The 22,040-nt window shown below is 41.2% G+C and overlaps 1 protein-coding gene across 1 annotated transcript; it reads left to right on the top strand.

Annotated features, from left to right (window-relative positions):
• The first annotated feature begins 526 nt into the window (after positions 1-526).
• Positions 527-21,831, top strand: LOC114562680 (putative methyltransferase NSUN7). The gene is made up of 13 exons (XM_028589249.1): positions 527-999; positions 1,510-1,882; positions 6,878-6,936; positions 10,701-10,831; positions 10,969-11,121; positions 11,857-12,040; positions 12,976-13,210; positions 14,088-14,231; positions 14,965-15,066; positions 16,459-16,594; positions 17,233-17,356; positions 20,677-20,941; positions 21,359-21,831. Exons 2-13 carry the CDS (start codon positions 1,531-1,533, stop codon positions 21,745-21,747), a joined length of 2,274 nt encoding a protein of 757 aa, XP_028445050.1. The 5' UTR covers positions 527-999; positions 1,510-1,530; the 3' UTR covers positions 21,748-21,831.
• Positions 21,832-22,040: the final 209 nt, after the last annotated feature.

Genomic DNA, 22,040 nt, shown 5'->3' with positions numbered 1-22,040 from the left:
TTATACTGTCTTATTGATTGAGTACTTTGTTTACCATGATTGTGACTTACATCATACTTAAATTACACAGTAGGCCTAATCTCTATTTTCTTACAAGGAAGAGATTTTAATAAAAAAGCATTTTGAAAAATAAAAACCGAAATACCTTCATTGCACTACTGTTTAGTAGTTTAAAAGGGTCACTGACTCTGATTCTATGGAAAGAAATTTGAAGTGTCTGGACATAGTGTAAAAAACTTTGATTTGATTTCACTTTACAATTGAAATAGGTTTCAGTTCAAATATACAAAACTGCAAACAAACAGTATACAAAATATACCAAATTATGTGACATGAGTGTTTTTGGGAACAAATATGGAATGATTACAATTAGGCTGGATATTACCTATAGTTTTGAAAACAGCAGCTGCATGCCATATACAACTGAATTAGGTTTATGTAGGCTACTGTCCACCAGTGTTGTCATTAGCTTTCCTTTGGCATATTGCTCTGTAAAACTTTAAAAGGCCTAGCTACAATGTACCAGATAGACAGAGGACATCCAGCGTTAAGGGGATTAATTCTTGAACCGTGAAGAACAGGACCTTGAAATTAGCATGTGGTTGCCATGGTGAAAGAACACGCGAATCGAAAATGCTCCACAATGTTGACAGACATTTGGAAAAGTTTGTTTTTAAGTGGAGACACTAACGTTACTCTGTTATACCTAAAGACTTAAAATAATTTTTTTTCAAATTAATGAGAAGCGAGTCAAGGGTAGAAGCAGGGTGATTTTCATCTGTGGCGACGCCCATCGCCTCACCGCGGACCCAGATTTATAGTGGGGATTTTATTGGCAGTTAAAACTTTGCTTCGAGTCAAGGTTAACAGAACAACCTGCAGCAGTGCCGTTAAAGTACCGTTGACGTTACATACTTAACGTTACACCGGTAAATATGAAGAGTCCCGGATACGAGTACAATATTTTTAGAAGAGAAAAGAGGACACTCTTCTCATAAGGTAACGTGATTTACACCGACATGTTTCCTAGTTTAGGGCTGCTGCTAACAGACAGTCAGCCTGGTTAAAGCAGTGTCGTTAACTAGCTAGCTAGTAAGATAGCTTAACGTTAACGTTACTTTAACAAATCATTCGTTAGTTAGCTAGCTAGTTAGCTAGCTAGGTAACGATTAATCAAATGTCCTGCAACCTGGTTAACGTTAGATTAATTAACATTAAATTATGGCTATAGCTAAATATTAGCTAGCTTTGAGTGTAACGGTAGCTAACAGTTTATTTAGATGAAATTTTGCTATAATATTTAGGGCTGGGCATTTATTCAAAAATAGCTTATTTAACTTAGCGATAACGTTACTTAACTAATTTTGCTTATAAATGACTTTAATCTGTAAAGTGAAGTGAAGTAAATTGTATTACCCCAAATCACAAATGTTGTTTTAAATGTCAAACTATGGTTTGTGCATTATTTAGCTAAGTCCCCAAAGTAAGAATGTCATGGTGTGTTTTCAGGTGTGAGAAAATACTGAGAAAATGGCAAAAAATAAAAACATTGGAGGGCGTCTTTTTCGCTCGTCCATGTACAAGACAAAAAAGGCTGGCACCCAGACTGCAGGGAGCAAGGATGTGACACCTTTGGAGAAGCCAGCCGACGACGACATCCATGCTATTTCTCCAGAGCTCCAGACCACCGGCGAAGGTCAGCTGGGCTTTCCAGATAGAGTCTACCTGCTGGCGTCAGTCATCTTCCAGAAGAACCACCTGGAGAAGCCCGCTGCACACCGGTTGGTGAATTATGGCAAAGAAAGAGGGCTCTCCTTATCTGAAGTAAAAAATGAGGAGATGCAACGTACATCTTATGAGCTGGCCTTCAATACACTTAAATGTGAGTGTGTAAATGGAATTAGTTGGATTTGTTTAACCTTTTGTCATAACTGTTTTTCCCTTTTCCCCTCCGTCTTTCCTTATCCTGTCAATCTTGCACATGTATGTACACGTCCACACACTTTATTCACTTACGTTGTGTGTTCTGGGCGAGTTCGGACATCAGCAAAAGGTGTTCAGCAACACCTATTTTGAATAATTGCAGGTGCGTTAAATTTAAAGTAAAACTATTTGATTACAGGCAAACAAACAGCCACTTGAAATGAGAATGAATAGCCCTGTTGAATTTAATTGACAGGAAGAATTGGATAAGGATAGATTGATGAAGGGTAAGTAGAAAAGAAAAAAACTACTTGAATGACCAGGGGGAATTGTGTGTGATGCTACAAATCAATCTGGCCCATAATCTGTTATCTGGGACAAGGGTGGGGTCTGGGTGTCTGAAGTCACAGGGGTGTGTAATCACCAAGGTGATAAGGGAGTGGAGGTGAGCTGACTGTCAGTGCAGGAATCTGGCTGTAATCGATTTAATGCGTATTCAGTGGATGGAGAGGTCAGGTAGCAGGAACACCCTCGTAGCCATGATAGATTTTTTTCCTTCTCACTATCCATCCGCTGAACTTGGATAAGCCTTAGGCCTACATGTCCCACAATTAATGCAGATCACCTCATAATATTCATCATCACAAGCCCCAGCCTTGTTGCAGTAACCTATATTAGTTTTACAGCTGTAGGCTATAGTACTTACCTGTACATTGCTGGGAGAAATCGACGAGAGTGCTAAGGATAATAATAAGAGAGACCTTAGAGATCATATTGCCAGGACATCGTTTTCATCCATCACCCATTTCTTCTCTCTATGAGAGGATGCATGTATACACCAACCAGGATGAGGAATTTGCTTAGAAGGAAAAATGGCCTGCTTGACAATTACAATATACCGCATTTCTTGTTAAATTGAATCCCCCTTTTGTTCAGAGTTCATTTCAAAGACAAATATTATATTTCTTATCAGTGCTATGTTATTACAGTTCTCCGTCCTCCATGTCTGACATTTATGGAATTAGTTCATTCGTAGAGTTTCTGCTAGCAACAGAGATAACTTAAACAAAGGAGGCGCTACAAAGGCCATCATTGGCTAACTTAAAGGATTATAGGAAGATACCTGCACTAGTTACATTATTTCTGATCTTGAATCATAATATCATAATTTGATGATAAAATATATAATATATATTATATTTTTTACTTGGACCATGGTCTAATAGAAAAAAAGAAGTAGGCGTTTTCCTGTATCTTAGGTGAAATCAGTGTCCATTGCTACAGTTGGGTGTATTTGCACATATAACAACAAATTGACAGAGCGGCTTGCTACTGATAATCAATGAAACTTAACTCCGGTTATAGAGACGTGATTGTCGACTTGCCTCAGTCACATACGTATTTTGGTCACATGTTAGATTCTCTCGGGCTGGCTGTGTGGTTAAATTGGGTGCAGAGGAAACGACACGGCCTGGAAGCCAATGTTAATCTCCTCTCTTCCTCCTCCTACGAACAGCCTGACTTTTGGTGCAGAAATTGATTTGCTAGTGACACACACCCATGCTGGCAGCCGCACACACACACGCACACACACACACACACACACACACACACACACACACACACACACACACACACACACACACACACACACACACACACACACACACACACACACACACACACACACACACACACAGAGACACAGAGACACATCACTGCACATATTCGTGCACTGTACTGAGCACTTGGACTGACTGGTCCAAAATTGAGCTGAGGTCAGTTGTTAACCTAAAGAAGAAAATGCTACAGCAGCGAAAAACAAGCGGAACAAAATGCCAATGAGCTCTGGTATTGATCTTGTGATTATAACTCTTATCTGCTTAAAAGAAAAAAGTCATTCAGTAAGCGCATCATTGGTGGCTGAGGACGCAGACTAGTCCGTTGCTGCGATTGTCAGTCAATACTAAAAGATGGAGTTTGACTTGGTGATGATGTTTACCCTGGTGTGGATTTGACATTTCATAGACAAAGACGAAGCCGAAGTCGGCCAAATGACAAATATTAGCACTTCCCTGCCTTCTCCTTCACTTCATTCTGTCTCTTTTTTTATATCTTCAGGGCTTTTGTATTTCTTTGACCTCTCCTGCCTCTTTCAAAAAAAAAAGTTTTTCATATGTGAGTGACTGCCTGCGTGATCACTGACCTAGAGGCATTTTAGCTTGGCAAGGTTTCATTCCTTGTTGGCTTGTTCTACCTTGTGTTCTCAGTGCTCAAGGTATGTGCAGTTTTATGAAGCTATGTAAAGCTATTTTTGTGGGATTTTTACTGGTATAAAAAAAAAAAAAAGCTGACCTTGTCGCTGGCCATGAGAGCGCACCCCCCCCCCTCCTCTTTCCTCCTTTTTTCCCACTGGCTACTCCTTTGAGTGTTTCTGCCTCATTGTCCATACTGTCCAGCTGGGGTGCCAAACGCCCTTGTCAGATGACTGTGGCTGCTGTATTCTCTGTGTGCAGCTAGAACATTTCTTTGGACCACTTTGTGTTCGGCTGGATTTAGAGCATGAGAGAGAAAGGCTGTATTTGTTGTCCTTGACCACAATCAGAACAGCTATCACCACCAGTATGCCGCGGCAAATATTAAATTGTGCATGTGCATAATATGTAAGACAGATCTGCCATTTAGTCCAAACTGGTGATTGTATAACTTGTACCTTTTTTGGCTGGTGTTAGATTAATGTGCAATCTGGTGCACTGATGAGGAAACATTGTGAGACAAAGACCTGGCTCAAGAGAAGAGGAGCCTGCATTCAGGTCTGGCTCTTTCACTGAGGATTTGTTTGACTACAGTCACCATCAGTCACTGCTCATTGTGTTATACCTGGATGGAAGCCACAAAACGCACAACTTCAACATGGGTCCTGTGATGACTAGAGAGCCTCCTGCTGGTGTAGGATTTATTTCTTGTTAGACTGATTTCAAGTCATTTTTTTCATGCCAACTTCTAGAGTGAGGAGTTTTGATTTGAGAATATCTGTCTTGTCCCACAAGTAAAACCCAGACTCTGTGTCTGTTGTGTAAAGGTGTCTACTGTACGTGATTTATAGAAGCATTGTCTCTGTGTTTTACTCAACCTGCTGTGTGTGATTTATAGCATGCAGAAGACTATAACCTCTACCACCATCATGACTTCCTCAGGGGTCTGAGCTGCTCTGTGTGCACTGAGTGGCTATCTCTTCAGGGCTTATCTTTAAGGCCTTCTGCAGTAATGGCCACTATTGTAAACCTGCTATAAATTAGACCACTGCTGATTATATGCATTTGTTTCTTCAATAAACGATAAGCTCTATTACGTGCAAACATTTATTTGTGTACCTGGCTGTTGTGTGTGTGTGTGTGTGTGTGTGTGTGTGTGTGTGTGTGTGTGTGTGTGTGTGTGTGTGTGTGTGTATATGTTGATGTAACTGCACGCAGATGTGTGTGTGTGTGTGTGTGTGTGTGTTTGTCCTGCCCTACACGCTATCTACCCAGCGTGCATTTGGCTGAGACCCAGAGTACAGTTTGGCATGATTTAAGATGTTGTGATAAGTTAACAGCAGTGTCTGTGGTTTCCATGGTGTCTCAGTGGAAGGGCTGGGCTTACCTCCTATTTGCAGCCTAAGAGGTGTGTCTGTCTGTCAAGAATATGAATCAACCAAGAAGGCAACCATGGGTGTGGTAGACACATACTGCACAGGAATTTTAATATTGAAACCATGCGATCTCACTTAAACAAACACATGCATCTTATTCCCACCTTTCTATTTACTCCTCTGCAGTAACATAAAAAGGCTTTTCCCAACCTCACTAGAAACAAATCCACGTTCATGAAATGATCTTTTTGCCCATTTCCAATGTGTAATGAGCAAACACTGTACCTGCAGAGTGGCTTTGGAAGCAGCTGTTCTTTAATCCTGGCATGATAAACTGGATAGTGTTGCTGGCTCTCCATCTCCCTCGTATTGAAAAGGAAAGCCCACTGTTCACAGATGGGAATGGAAGAGATAAGTCTGGGTGTGTGCTTTATGTGCATTTCAGAGAGAAAGCATCCCGTAGGCTTGAGGCAGTTGCTGCCTTCATGATATGATAGCCAGGGCATGGAGATGAGAAACCACACAAAACTGATAGGCAGCACTTGCTGGACATAGTTACCTTTTGATTTGATCAAATAATAATAATTAAGTCCTGTATCTGTATAATATAATAGTGTAAAATAAGGCAATAATGTTTGTCCATCAAGTCACCACTACATCATTTGTAAGTAACGTATTGAATGAAATAAAGAAGGTAACAAGGCATACAAACACAGTCTAGTCTGGTATGAAATACATGCATGCCTGTTATATTTAGTTTTACTGATCATGTTTAGATGTAGCCTGTTTATTACTTTAAATGTCATAAATGTTAGTAGTCCTTTGATTACACACACACACATACACACACACACACACACACTCACCACCACAGACACAATAAATGAAAGAAATGAGGCAAATGAAGAATCAAATTAACTATAATTAAGCACCAAATAAGTGTTTAATCACGGGAAATTAAACCCTCCATCAGATTGAATTCTCTTTTCAAATTAAATCACTATCATTTGGGGTGCCTCTCTTGCTCTTTGTCTTAATCTCTTTTCTCTCTTTTTTTGTTCTCATCATTAGATATGGATTTGTCCTTTGTAGCATCTATCCTAACAGTTAATGGATATAGGAGTGATTGTCCTCTATCCCATGCTCCAAATGATAGAGCCGAGACTGGTTTCTAGGGATAATTAGACATTGATATAAAAAATGGCACTAATATGCTTCGTTATTACTCAAACACATAATTAGTAATGGAAATCGCTATTACTCCATTTTCATCCTTCTACCTAACCTTGTTTTAATTCTCCACCACCTTACATTTCTGCACAGATCAAGATCTGCTGGAGGACATCCTTATTGACAGCTGCTTTTACCTCACTAAGCCAATGGTAAGTGAGTTCCATAGAAACAGTATTTTTTAATACAGCAGTAGATTAAGAGAAGTAAACTTGTTGAATCCTTTAATGTGTGTTGGCATTATGTTACTTTCAATGTTTTGCTAAAAAATATTAATTCCTCTTGACTGTGAGAATGGCTAGACTTAAGTTTTGGAGTTTCCCATGCTATTACTTTGGCTATAGCTTTGTTTACCTTGCGCTGTTTTCTTAAACATTTGCTCACAAGCCTTTGACGGTGCTTTACTCAGTGCTTTCCAATATTCATGAACTGCTGTTCATCCTCCCCATACTCTTTGTTCTGTTCTCTAGACCTCTAATCAGTAACAGTAATATTGATGTATTACACTGATACACTCCTTTCATCAACTCACAAAGCACCTCCTGTCTTTCACATTCCCTACCCTAATCAATGGCAATTGCTCCCTTTGGAGGAACACATCTAAAAGGTACTATGAGACAGAATGTGCCTGGCCGTGTCTTTTCCATTATTAGTTTTCTCAAGCAAAACTCCCCATTAATTAGTGATGAAATCAAAATGATGTAGCAGCCCAAGGGGTGTGTTTGGATGATGCGGCGTCTGAGTGTTTTCTGCACAGTGTCTATCCAAGTACGTTCTAGAACCAGTGTGCTGAATGTTATTAGTGATACTAAGGCTGTGCTGGGTAGACGTAAAAGAAAGATTCCCAGCACAGCCGTGTACCTGCGGCTCTTAGACAGTAGATGAACGCTCTGCTACTTAAATGAAGAGGTATCCTCTGGAGGAGATTGTCATTTGTCCTACTTTTAACACGCCACATAAAAGAAGCTGGGGGAAGCGGAGGGCTGCTCTAGCTGCTTCTCTAACAGTCTAGATGGTGATAAAACATGCACAAAGCTAGTCTGTGTGCACGTAGCTGATAGAGCTAGTAGAGAAAAAGAGTCATGAAGGCAAGAATGAAGAATATGTTAACAGCAAACTGAGCTGTCATGGAGTGCACAGATTGTAGACAGCCAATGTCTACTTCAGAGAGGGCACACACATATACAGACACATTAATACACATGAATGTGTGTTTGCAAAGCAATCCCCCACACACACACACACACACACACACACACACACACACACACACACACACACACACACTGTAGCCTTGTGAAATATGGCCCTGGGTGAAACGAATGGGTCTCCCTATGTGTTGGTGGCAGGTCGTTACTCTGCATCCCTCCAGTGAGACAATAAAGCCAAGACACAATGAGACAGTCTTTAGAGCTCACTCTTACCTCCTTTTACACTACTGGCATCTATAAAGTTCAACCTTGATAGATAGAGGACAAAGACGTGGGTGAGAGGGAAGAGGTGAGCTGGAAAAAAATGAGCAATGGAAAAATGAAGTTATAGATAGACTTGCATGCTGAAATGAGCCCGAGGCGCATTTGATCAGAACGGAGAGAGAAAATGAAGCCTAAATCCTGCGTAGGATGAAAATGAGTGACATTGTAGATGTGAGGCAAGCATATTAGGTACACTGGCACATTTAACATGAAATACGCCTAAGCCCCATGTGAAATGAGCCAAATGAAACTTAAACTACATCTAGAATCATCTTAAATATTCTTATGTCATAGACCTGTTTATGTGACTAAACACAGCAGGCATGTTTACTGTAGGCCTGTTTCCCACCATGGGACACCGTCACCAGGCAACTTACAGTGGGCACAACTGGAGTCACGTGCAAAACTCAAACTACAGTCTGCACTACCTACAGTCACCTGAGCTAAACAGTTCACATCACCTGCAAAACTCATTCAAAGCAACACAACTCTTAACACACGTCTCAAACACTATGCACAGGCCTCACTGAGATAACACACACCGTCACTCCGAACACACTGATGGTAAAAACACTGGCATCAAACACCAATACAGAAATTACAAACTTTCTCATCTTTACAGTTTGAACAATTTGAGTGACTTGACACTACTCAACAGTTTATTTAAGGAAAAAATATAGATTGTATAGCATACCAATTTTTACATAAGGTAAACAAGAAGGAATGAAAATCAGCAGTTTTCTTCATTAAAGTATTTTGTCTCTAGTAATTTATGGAATTACTGGGAAAAAAAAAAACTAAAAGGTACATAACAGTACCAATGAATAGTGTGACTAATCCTGCCTCTCTCCAGCATCATGTGGCAGGTTTTCTTCATCACATTGGATGTCTGCATCATCTCTAAATACTAATGAATGTGGTGTTTCTATTGCTTTCACCTCCATTACTTTCTGAAAAACAGTAAGAACGCAGTTTTACTATTGTAAAGATATAGTGTTTTTCACTTTTTTTTATAGCTGTGTACATAACCTAATCTTACCTGGACATATTGGTATCTTTGCTCTTTTACCTGTTTCTCTCAAACGGTACAGTGTATAATTGTTTCATTCTTATTTGGTGTTTGTATACAAAAAAAGGCTTTCTGAGCTTTCTCTATATTAATACCATATATGTTCACTAACTAGTCTAAAATAAGACACCTGCTTAGGCTTTCAGCTAAAATTGCAATCAGCAGTGTTTGATAGGCACCAGACTGAAATCTATTCTGTTTTGAATGTGTGGTTTACAGTTTTGACAGCAGTGTGTTAGCATTTGAACAAAGTGCTGTAAATCTACAGTGTTTTGCACATTGTGGTTAAAGTCATGGGATAAGTGTGTAGATTTTTGAAAACTGTGTTCAAGCAATGAAAAATGAACTAGAGTTTGGTCCACATGAACTGCTGCTGTGGAGACTGTAGTTAGAGATTTGCACATGTGACTCCAGTTGTGCCCACTGTTGTTTAGCAATCGAAAAAAACTGTAATGACTGGGATTTTTCCCACACCCAAGGGTTTGACATTGGTAATGGGAAAGTAGAACTGGAGTTGGAGAGAACAAGGTCGAGAGAGGAAAATGGAGTGCCATAACAACCTGTCTCTGAAATCGACCTTTCCAAAAAATGAAATGAAAAGCCTCTGGAATGAATAATAAGCGCTGGCTTATTCCTTAGCTGGAGCATAAACCCTTGTAGCGTTCTAGCTTCTCGGCCCATTAGCCCAGTAGTGAGGATGTTGCAAGCTGTTGCTGCTGTGGAACACCATCTGCCACTAATGCGACTGGTGCCCTCCCACCCTGAGAGAGTGAGAGAGAGAGAGAGAGAGAGAGGGGAAGAAAGAGGGTAGAGAGCTGAATGGATAGAGTTAATTGTAGAGGAGGAGTGGTAGAGACATAACTCAGGCTTTCTCCTATATTTAATTAAGTGGCAGCAGTGGGTTCATGGCAGGACATCTACTTCATCAGCTACTGTGTGTGTGTGTGTGTGTGTGTGTGTGTGTGTGTGTGTGTGTGTGTGTGTGTGTGTGTGTGTGTGTGTGTGTGTGTGTGTGTGCAAACTGGATCATTTGATCTCAAAATGAATACCAATATATAGTATCTCTGCACTGTACCCCTCATTAGGTAACCAAAAAAAAAAGGTTGCCAAAATAGAGCAATCACCAGTACACTATTACATAAGATCAGGTTGTGTTGGTTTTATGCACATGCACATTCTAGATGTGTACCATATGCAGCTGATCTTTGAGGCGTAACCATTCACTAATTAAAAGCTTGTGTCAGTCATGTTATTAAAAATCTGAAATTTGTCTGTTAGGCATGCAGGCTCTCTCCTTGTTCCTCATTTTTCTTTGTTCTCCTGTTAAAACACAAGTCACCAATTAACTGTACTTTTTGTTCTCATGCTTTAGCCAGATGATCAGATGAGCCTTGTTGCCGTCATGCTCTATGACTTCCAGGACAGAAAATTCTTCCCTCGGGAACGCCAAGGGGAGGACGAGATCGTACAAGAAGTTAGAGTTGTGGAGAGCTACATCCTAAGGTAAGGAAAGATAATAACACAGAGAAAAAAGTAGAAGGAAGAACAGAAACTCGTAGTGGAAGTATAAAAGGAGAGTACAAACTAAGAATATAGAAAAGCTAAAAAAAAAAAAAAAAAAAAAAAAATGTTGTACGTAGGTTTAAAACCAAGCTGGCAGCCTCTCTGGCCCGCTGCAGGATCAAACATGATCTCTTGTCCATTGAGTGTATCCTGCCGGAGAGTGTGAAGATGAAGCAGGAGAGATCAAGCAGCCTTCCACTCTACGCATGGATCAACACACAGAGGAGCAGGTTGGTTAGCTGAGCACACACAAACTACTCACTCACACACTCTGAAGCAGATAAAGTACACCTGTACATGCACACACCTGTACATAATCCCAAGAATGCACTGTAAGCTTAATACAGATTGTGTGCAAGCATCTACACCCACATCTATACACAGACCTTTAAGTTGGGTTGCTGCCTAATGTTTTATGGGCTATGTGCTCAGCTGACATCCAATTAAACCACTGGACTGTGTGTGTGTGTGTGTGTGTGTGTGTGTGTGTGTGTGTGTGTGTGTGTGTGTGTGTGTGTGTGTGTGTGTGTGTGTGTGTGTGCGTGTGCGTGTGCGTGTGCGCAAGAACACAATGTGTGTTCTTGCAGGTGTCCTGACAGGCTGATTCAGTTAGGTGTAAATCCTGCTGCTGTGGACAGATTCAATCAGCAACAACCCTCAGCAAGCTCTCGGACTGTAAAGGTCACCTGTTGGGACTAGTGGTGTGTGTGTTGGGACTAGTGGTGTGTGTGTGTGTGTGCGTGTGCGTGTGCGTGCGTGCGTGCGTGCATGTGTGTATCTTGATGGCTTTTCCAGCACATTTTAGTACTAAAGTCTTTTAAAAGGCCACATAGCAATTCTCCACGCTATTATTATCTATGATGACAGTCTTTCTCTTTCTCCCACCTCTCACCTTCTTCCTGCCTTCCTTCATCCCTCTTCTCTTGGGCTTCCACAAATCTGCTCTCCTCTCTTCTCGCCTCCAGCCTTGACGAGGTCCAAAGTGTGCTGAAGCGTGTGGGCTTCTCCCAGGTGAAATCGATTGGGCAGCTGGAGGACCAGACCTTCTGCCAGGATCCCCACTGTGGGGATCTACTGGTGTTCCCTGCTCAGCTGAAAGCTCGGCTGTACACCACCAAACTGCTTAGCAACCACAAACTCATCATCCAGGTACGAGCTTCACAGAGAGAAGAGGTTTCTGATAAGAGCAGCCTTCTCCCTGCAGACTTTAATATGAAGTCAGAAATCTGTTCAGCCCCATCAATCTTCTCTGATATTTATGATTTCACAGTGGTAATGGACATGCTCAAATTGATTTTAAGACTGAGTTCCCTTACGCCAACTAAGATTAGTTTTCCCAGATACAAATATTTCACATCAGTTCCTCTCATCTGGCCATACTTCACTTTGAGCCATAAAGAATCCTCTATTCTGGGAGGGGGAGAGCGGCTTAATCATTTAATTTCTACTCCATTAAAGTCAAGCTGCCATGCAAACTGTAAGCAGCACACAGCACCACAACACAGTTAAATCAGATTTTGCAGCCAGATTCAATCAAACATTCAACACCACTGCCTAATTAATCACCTCTTGCTCTCTCCATTTTATGAGTCTCCTTCACAGTCTCTCCTCTATTTTTCTCTCTTTTCAAATGTCCTTGTTCTTCTCCACCCTGGATTGTCTTTCCTGATAAACCCTGTGATCTGGATATTAACTAGAGAAACTCAAGCCAGCCCAGTGGTTCCACAGGGATATATGTTCAGCACTTTTTCCGGAGGGGACCCTAATGATTGAAGGACATCTTTGTTTTAATCTGTTTCTCTCATACTTTCTCTCTATTCCTCCTTTGCTTCCTCTTCTCCTCTCCTCCTCTCGCCTCCCTACCTGCTTTGCAACAGCTGTTCCAAACCCCCTCTCCTCTCCCATCCATTCCCACCTCAATTATATTTACCACTATCAAACACTGTAACTTTTTCTTCTTCTTTCTCTTAGTTTAGTTTGTGTCATCAGTTTGCAGAGTGTTGCTGTTGTGCAGAAACCGACACTTCTGTTGAAGTATGTTGGTCTCTTTATCAAACTAATGCTTTCACTCAATGTGTCTGTAGGATAAATCTTGCACCCTGGGCCCATACGCAGTGTGCTCCCTGCTACCAGAGGAAGGAGATGTTCTTATGGTGGGCTGCTTCTCTGGCCTCACTGTCTCCCACACGGCCTCCCTAATCGCAGAGAAGCATAAAGCCAACAGCAACTACCAGCCCACAGTCTACATTTGTGTCAGTGATCGTACAAACGCTGAGAGGGAGGAGCTGCAGCAGGCCGTCACTACCATGGGCTGCAAGAGTAGGCATAACATGGATGTGTCCATGAGTGCAGTATCTGTTAGTGTCTTTGTATGTGAGACAAAAGGCCTTGACCAACTGCCACTTTGCTCGTTTGAAAGCCATGATGTCGCTCTTTCTCATGGGTGGGCCAAATTCTCTGGGTGGGCAAAGCAGAGAAAGGGGAGGTAACCTTGCTCCTTATGACCTCATAAGGAGAAGATTCCAGATCGGCCCATCTGAGCTTTCATTTTCTCAAAGGCAGAGCAGGATACCCAGGGCTCGGTTTACACCTATTGCCATTTCTATCTACTGGGGGACCATAGGCAGGCTGGGGGAACTCATATTAATGTTAAAAAACCTCATAAAGTGAAAAAAATGTTTTTACTTCAATGAAAGATAATGAGAAACTGTTGGCCTTGTCACACTGATCCACTACTTCATCAAACTTATTGCTCCTTTTTTTTTGCAAATGGCCACTTTGGATTAATAACCATTATGGTAAAGTGAAGTGATTTAAATTTGATAACATTTTGACAGGCTTTTTCATGACCAAGAGAATATTGGTTGAAAAATTTGTAGTTGCCAGCAAAATTCTCAGAGGCTCTTAACATGCAGGCAGTGCACTTAAAATCAGACAATGTCTGCTGAGATACTAAGCTGCATCTAAACATGATATGCTGATAGTGGCTGCCACCGCAGCTAGTCATTAGGGGAACAATTACTGTAAACGCATGTAACAAAGCTGACATTTTTATAATTACAAAAGACGCCTTCAGGCATGGTATTTTTTCGACAAGGAAATATAGCGGGACATTGTGATTATACTTAAAGCACTGAGCAAATGCGTGTTTGTGATTACGGGGGATATTGTTAAACTCTATCTGCATTCTACCCAGATGTGAAGCTGATATCAGAGGTCTTCCAGTCTTTGGACGGCGGTGACAAGCGACTTCAGAGGGTGCGCGTTGTCCTGTTAACCCCTAAGTGTTCTGTGTCTGCAGTCAGCAACCCGGTCGACTTTATACTGCAAGAGAAGGGAGGTACATGGCGATTTATGCGGATTTCAGAAATACATGTTGTAATCTAGTGTACATTACAGCTGTTTGTGTCCATGCTGAAATAGAACAGAGTCACATACTGTTGGTTAGTCTACAACATTCAGGATGCTGAGGGTACTGTGCACTCATAGCATCCTGAGTTCATACTGCATAACGATGAACACACAAACTCATAATCTGTGAATGCAAATTATGCAAATTCCTAACCCTGTATAGCTCTTATTACTACTTCAACACGTTCAATAAAAAGTCTGTTTGAAAAATATGGAAGTAAATGTTTTGGAGCAGCAATATTATTTTAGGTTTAAAGCAAAAAAAAAAAATGTAATAAGATTTAAAAGTAAAGTTGTAGTCAACTAGTTTTAAGGTTTGATGCAGCCAAATGTATTGATTAGTGTTACCATTACTTTATCTTTCTACGTCTTTTTACTGTGTTTAACCAGAAAATAAAGACCGTCACTATGAGTAACAATTTCCATTTCATTTTATTGCCATATTTGATCTAGTTTCAGAGATACTTATTGATGATCCACCCACAGTCCTCTCATAGGCTGCATATCTGAATCCCTTCAACAAACCTGTCAAAGCAAGCCCTTCCATCTACATATGTGGATGTCATTCATATTAGAGTTGCTGCTTTTATATAACCTATAGTTATGCACAGCACAGTCGTAAACAGATCAGCTAATAAAACCTTGATTCTGCTCATTCTCAGACACAGAACTGCTGCAGGACCTATCCCAGGGCTCCATAGCCCAGAGCAAACTGGAAGCTCTGGTAGCCCAACAGAGGAAGGAAATTGATCACGCCTTGAAGTGTGAGTGTCGAACCACCTGCTCTTGTTGATAAGCGCACGCACACACACACACACACACACACACACACACACACACACACACACACACACACACACACAGCATATGAGCTCAGGCTCGAGCGCGTAGCCTCTCTCACCTCTCTGACACAATGAAGTTTATTCTTCCTAATTATCTAATCACATATTCCATTAGACTGAAGCCTGTGGTATCCCTGGGAGATCGTCTGAGTCTTAATTAGGAATGCTAATGTACTCCTCTGAGCCGGTCAGCAACAGTCTCCTGCAGCATTCCTCGCTTATTTCTAAACAAGTGATTAGTAATTCTGCTTTGCATTGCATACATTCTGTAGAACTAAATATGACGGAGGGACCTACTTTAGGACATGACATCATATGTTATTCTATACTGGTATTACAGTTCTGTAAAGCCAATGCTTTCCTGCTTAGTTGTATTCTCTGTCTTGTATTTTATTCCATTAAGTGGTGTGTTAATCTGCGTCCATGAGCTCCATTCATCAGCCTCTGTCCACCTTGTATTTATTGTTCAGTGCACTTCTTTCTGTGATGGTCTGGGTCATGTTCATCGAGCAGTTGGAGTCTTTCTGTTAGGGACAATGAAAACCAGCTCCTCTAATCACACTGCCATCGATCAGCCCTCTTCTAAGTTTTTTTTTTTTTGCCAGTGTAGATCCTTTCTAATAGGACTGTTAATTAATGGTGGGCGTGTATCGAGTGATTTAGCTTAATTGAGTCTATGGTCTGAATGACTCTACATAAGCACAAGCATAGACATTTGCTCACACAGACATATACAACACGCACCTTCATAGCCCTTAGTGTCCCAGATGTGAGGTGGGTGAATATCTCGTATTTTTGACTCAGTTCTGCTTCCTTTAAAAGCGATATTTCACATTTGTTTGCCACATCTGAGCAGGTTTTATTTGTTATCAGCTCGACGTTAATTGTTTGTGTCTGGCTGTAATTAGTGAGCAAGAAAGAAATCAAAGCTCAAATGAAGCAAATCAAACGGCCGGTAGCTTCACAAATCTACAAGCCAGCAGCAGTTGAATAAAAATGAACCATGTATATACACACAACAGTACTAAGAAATTAATATTCAAGAACTGATTTCTTCAAAGGGAGTGCTTGATGCGGAGGATGGCTCAGTTTGAATAATTACATTTAATTGTCATAAAATGAAGGGAAGTAACTTTTTCGACTGAATGTGTCTCCTGTCACTAAAGCAGCTTCATTTTAATTTCTTATGTGTTTTTCTGATTTATTTTCATTTAGAAATGCAGTATAGTTGTAACACACAGAGGTTAAGTATATTCTACATTATATTTACATATATACAGAATGTTGATACAATGCACACATTTTTTTGTATAGTCCCTAAGGTTTTGGCAGTGGTGTACTCTACCTGTTCTTCATACCAAGAGGAGAACGAGGAGGTGGTGAGCAGAGCCCTGGAGCAAGCAAAGGCCCGCTCAGAGCAGGAGGGGGAACCAAAACAAGCAAACTTCAGGTCAGCCTCAGGTCTCTGAACCACTGGTGCACTCTCTGCATCTATCTGTCATTGTCTCTCTTTGTCTGTTTGCCTCGCTGTCTGTCAGCCTGCTGGGTTGTTTGTCTGTTTCCCTTCAAGCAGGCTTCTGTCAAAAGTCTCACACATCTCAGGGAGAAAATATAATCAAAGGTGCCATTTAATGTCTCTAAATGCTGTGAAAAGGGCAGGGGAAAAAAACATTTTCAGACAGCTTCCCTTCTCTTAGACATTTTTTATTATATTTTTGAATTGTGTGTGTGTGTGTGTGTGTGTGTGTGTGTGTGTGTGTGTGTGTGTGTGTGTGTGTGTGTGTGTGTGTGTGTGTGTGTGTGGAACATAAGACGTGTTGAAGTTTACCATTCCTGTACACCTGAATGTTCCGAGACTGATTCATCTTTGCAGTAAGCTGGCCCAGTGTGCTGGCAAGGTCTCTGGCTAGCATAAATAAAACACAAACGTAATATTATTGATATGGCTCACACTGGCTTTACTTAGACAACTAGTGGACTTAGGTGCATTTACTGAGTTAAATAACGTAGCTCATGTTAAGTTATTTAACCGCTATCTGTATATCTGTACACTGTGTTTTTGTTCGTATATATTTGTGTTTCATCTAGGCTTAGTCCATCCCCGTTCAGCATTCCTGACCATGCCGAGGCTCCAGAGGAAACAGAGCCCTTCTTCATGTTGGAGCCCTCAGAACAGAGCAATGGCTGCTTCCTGGCTGTTCTCAGCAGAGAGGTACGCTTTTTGTTTTTTTAAATCTCACAGAGCAAAGCAGTGGTTAACCCCCGATGAGTGGACACAGTTGGATTTTATCTGCGTCACCAATATTCACCATATTATTTATCTCAACACTAGACTTATCCACCACAGGAAGTGGAGGGTCAATTTAACATTTTAATATTTCATTAAGTATAGAGAAGAAGAGTGATGAGGGACAGTAGTTCATCTGAGTAAAACTCTTCACACCACTGAGAAGCAAACCTTTTTTTTTTTTAAGTGTCTTTATTTTCCTCTACTGCCTCCAAAAAACTGTAATAAGTTGAGGATTGGTAAAATGCAAAGTCAATACTTTATGTCCTCAAGGTTTATTGGCCTACATGATCATTTTTCCTGTTGAACACAATCTATTGTAGCTCCTTCAAAATGTGAAAATACTGGTCCACTGCTGCTTCCAGGCAGTTCAGCCAGAGACAAGCAGGGACAAATTAAGCTCATTTAGCATCCAGCCCGGAAAGCTGTCCAGTCTTCAATGACAAAAAAAACCTCCAACATTAGCCCTGGACCTGACCTGACCTTTTTCGGAGTGACAGATTTTTTTATTGTCTAAACTGACTGATCCTTTATGCCTGCTGAAAAACTCCCTTGTCCTTCACCTGCTTTCTTCTGAGTCCTGATAAGCCCTCCCGTGATCGTCTCCCTTATGATACACACTGACACAACAGAGACGGGTGATAGAGCTTTGATTGGTGAGCTTTAAGACAAGCGTGGGAATTATGATCAAGCAGGTCGCTGTGCTGCCAGCTATCTTTTAAAAACAATTCATCCACTGAGGACCTGAAGCATGTGTGTCTTCTAAGCATAGAAACAGATCCCTTTTGAATGTGTTTGTTTTGGGGGGGGGGGGCAAAAAGGGGAAGGTAAGTTGGGAACCAGGCCACTGAAGTTGAGATCAGGTGAAAATGCGCATCACAGGCTGTGGCAGCTACTTGGTCAAACCCTTGAGGTGGAAAAAAGTAGAGGAGAAAAGAAGTCAGGCTGCTAGAAGAAATGAGAAGGGTGGGTCACAGACGCAGGCGTCTTGTCCCAGTCTAATCTGCAACCAGAAAGAAAGTGTGAGATGAAGGAGGAGAAGGTGACGGGATGAGTGTGAATAAATGCTGAAATTCGGGGTGAAGAAATCAGTTTTAGAAGTAAAATTAAGTCAGGATGAGATGAGAGGAGTTAAATCATTAGCTTTAGAGCTGCAGTTAGAGCAGAGAATTGGTCTTGGATTTTATTACCTAAAGGAGAAGTAGGAATCCACTTTTTTGTGTGTATGAAGGTGTTTGTGAATTACACTTGGAAATTAGACACTATAGAAGTGTCTTTGAAAGGATTTGGGTTTATTGTAGCAATTTCTGTTTCTGAAAGGAGCTTTCTGATACATACAGCTGTTTTATGAACATTAATAATCGGGAAGCATTCTGTCTTGTCTAGTCACAGGCTTTCATGGCTTCATAAAGTCTCTCTCCTATCCAACTCATCATATCTCCACTCTACTATCATCTGACTCTCGCTGTCTAACCCGTTCTCCTCCTTTTACCTCTTTATTATTTTTGTTATAAAAATGAAGCTCCAGGCTGTAGGTGCAGCGTGTTGCAGTGGATCCTCAGGGTTGGTTAAGGTGCATCTGCAAGTCTCATCAAGTCTGGGTGACCGGGCTTCCCCACATCCTCATAATCCACAACCTAGCCACATTTACGACATACTCCCTCACATTATGAAATCTGCTCTTATGCTTATTATGCCAGTGCAGGGTTATTAAGCCATTTTACCCCCACAGGCTCTTGCACTGTGGTGTCTGTTCCTTTCTGGCCATCCATCATGTTTTATACATCCACAGATAGTGATGAAAAGATAATCAAACTGCTGTTATGGTGCCTCAAACAGGATTTTTTTCCTCCCTACCTCCAATAAACTAAGCTAATCAAAAGTTATTGTGGCACTCTGAAAAGCGCCATAAAAATAGCAATTATATAAGTGTTTGAATGCTGTCTCGCGTACATCGTCTGTCACAGCGGCACCCAGTAAAGTCGTTTATGAGCCCTCCATACAGAAACAGCTGGGAATCATGAAGACAGTCAAGTAATGTGTTTCGCCTAATTTCCAGAGAAATCACACACACATCACAGTTGGACTTTCCCCTAAAAGTCCCCTACTTCTGAAGGACGAATTTGGACAATATTGATAGGGGATTTAGAACCTTACACTTTTGACTTTGACTTTGTTTTTGTCATTCTTTAGAGTGAGTTTCATACATTTGGGTGTATTTGTCAAGATATATTGGACGTAATGATTTTGGACGCAAGTATTTAAACAGAATTGGTTCAGCTCCAGGGTGCGGTGTGGAAGCTAAGTTTGGCAGAGTCTAGAAGGAAATGAGAGATTCACAGACTATGGCGTAGTTGGTAAGTGGAGATGGTGAGGAAGTGAGATTTACAGGGGTGAGGGGGAAGAAAGGGAGGCAATGGAGAGCGTCTGTTGAATAATTCAGCGCCCCCTGTCTCTATGAGTTAGCATCAACGAAGTTCAGGGCGTCCACCAAAGACTGCATTACAGCGGGGCTTCTGAAGCATGTTTACCTGTGTGCACAGAGTGTATTCGCACAAATAAGCACGTGAAAAATGCACTTGCACACTTTACAGTATGTATGCACACATACCTGTGTACATAGAATTACCAACAGCTTGTACAAACATACACAGTACAAGGAAGCACTTAGAAAACACACACACACACATAAACCCACACAGGCTGCATGTCCCCGTAGTGTACACTGTGCTTGTGAATAATTCAGGCGTTGGGGAGAGCAGTAGGCTGGTGCTGAGACAGCAGGTGACCCTGCAGCCAGCAGCAAGGACATGGTGGCTCTCTCCTCCCCTCTTTTCTTTTTTTTTTTTTTTTTTTTTTTTACATATGGTGGTCCTATACCATTAATTAAACATTTTCTTGTATGGTAAACAAATGTATTTTTATTATATCCATTAAATGTTGATTATATGATTTTGCTTAGTACTTAAACAATGTGGATGTATTATTATTGTACATTTTAAGACAGATAAAGCATACATTTCTTTATGTGATGCCACAAAATGTCTTATTCAGTAGAATACCGTGCAATATTTATTGCGTTTGATTTTGTGTCTGCGTGGCATGTCGGTTAGTGAGGTCATATGGTACCTGGCTGTGTGCTTCAGTATACAATATGTTTCATTCACCAATACATTTGGTGAAGCCGAAGAATGATCTGTCATGTCTTAGAAAATAAAAGCTATTGCTTTGTCACTTCTCAACAGCCCGAGCCAGTGGTCAAAGAGGCACCACATGACGTGCTTCTCAGGGCAAATGCTAAAGGCATACTGGACAGGATCGGTTCCAAAAAGCTAACAAGAAAAGAGCAGCATGGACACCCCAACAGGATGGCAAAAACTACTCATGCACGCAGCTCTCAGTCCCACCTCTCTGTCAGTATTCAATCCAAAAACCAAGAGACCAAGGGCAGCAACAGCACTACTCTGTGTGGACATCTGGAATTTACTAACAGAAGGCAGTCATTACAAGGTGCTCATGATTACTTGAGTCCTCTGTTGTAAGTAAAATCTGGAACATACAGCTGATTTAAGGAGACATTTTGGTTAATATGTTTATTTGCTTTCTTGATAAGAGTTATATGACAAGATTGATACCACTCCCAATATGAGTGGTATCAATCTTCTCCTCTAATTTGCAGCAAAAAATTAATAAGCATATTTACCAAAATATCCCCCCCTAAATCAGCTGTATGTTCCAGATTTTACTTACAACTGACTTAAGCGTCAAACTGTTCCTTTAAGCTTTTGGCTAAGAGGAGTAGCAAGGAATAAAGTTTGGTTTGAACAGAATTAGTGCAGCATGTACCCTTTTCTCAATGCTTTCTGAACTTTGGTCCAACATTCCAGTCCTCTCCTTCTGACCTCTCTCGCTGTTTTTGTCCTTCAGGAAAAGCCAAAGCAGTGCGCCTGCAGTCCTCAAAGAACACTGTGCCCAGCTCCTTCTCTTCCTCCAAACCAGAAAACAGCGCATCCAAGAAAAGCATCCCCCCTGTTTTGAGCACTACAACTTCCACCACCACTCTGCGTCCTGTCCCTCCCCCGGCTACCCCGGGTATCCGTCCCCGCAGAGCTCATCAGGAGGTGCTGAAGCCTGTGGTGCTTGTCCTGCCTCCCGTTCATTTCCCCGACTTCTTCCCACCTCCGCACAGACGACCAGGACGCCACCCCAGCTTTAACTACAGCCAGTGGAGGCCCGCAGCTCACAGCGTACCCCTCTCCCGCTCCAGTGTCAGTCTCTCCAAGGATGCTATGCTCAAATCCCGGCCTTTGTTTTAAGCTCACAAACACCAACACAAATATAAAAGAAGTATTAATCATTGTGCCAAGTGCTTACTTAAATAAAGCAGTATTAAAATCTAACACCAAAATATATACAGTGTTGTTGATTTGCCAAATTACATAGAGCATTAGAAAAAAGTCAGCTTAAATGCTTCTAGAGCCATTTTTTACTTATTATTACAGTGTCTTTGTGAGCGTCAGAGCCTAATCAAACGGCATATATTTAAAGGGCTGGACTAATATCATTTCAATGTCACTACATGATGAATAGCTATTATAGAGGGCTCCAC

This window comes from Perca flavescens, chromosome 10, assembly GCF_004354835.1.
Source record: "Perca flavescens isolate YP-PL-M2 chromosome 10, PFLA_1.0, whole genome shotgun sequence".
NCBI lineage: Eukaryota > Metazoa > Chordata > Actinopteri > Perciformes > Percidae > Perca > Perca flavescens.
This window is presented reverse-complemented; position numbering and strand designations above follow the sequence as displayed.

Bases quoted from the DNA above. Each gene is read 5' to 3' on its own strand.
- LOC114562680 (XM_028589249.1), top strand. From the start codon at position 1,531: ATGGCAAAAAATAAAAACATTGGAGGGCGTCTTTTTCGCTCGTCCATG. The intron at 12,041-12,975 runs GTACGAGCTTCA...ATGTGTCTGTAG, and splicing joins ACCACAAACTCATCATCCAG to GATAAATCTTGCACCCTGGG. The intron at 15,067-16,458 runs GTGAGTGTCGAA...TTTTTTGTATAG, and splicing joins AATTGATCACGCCTTGAAGT to TCCCTAAGGTTTTGGCAGTG.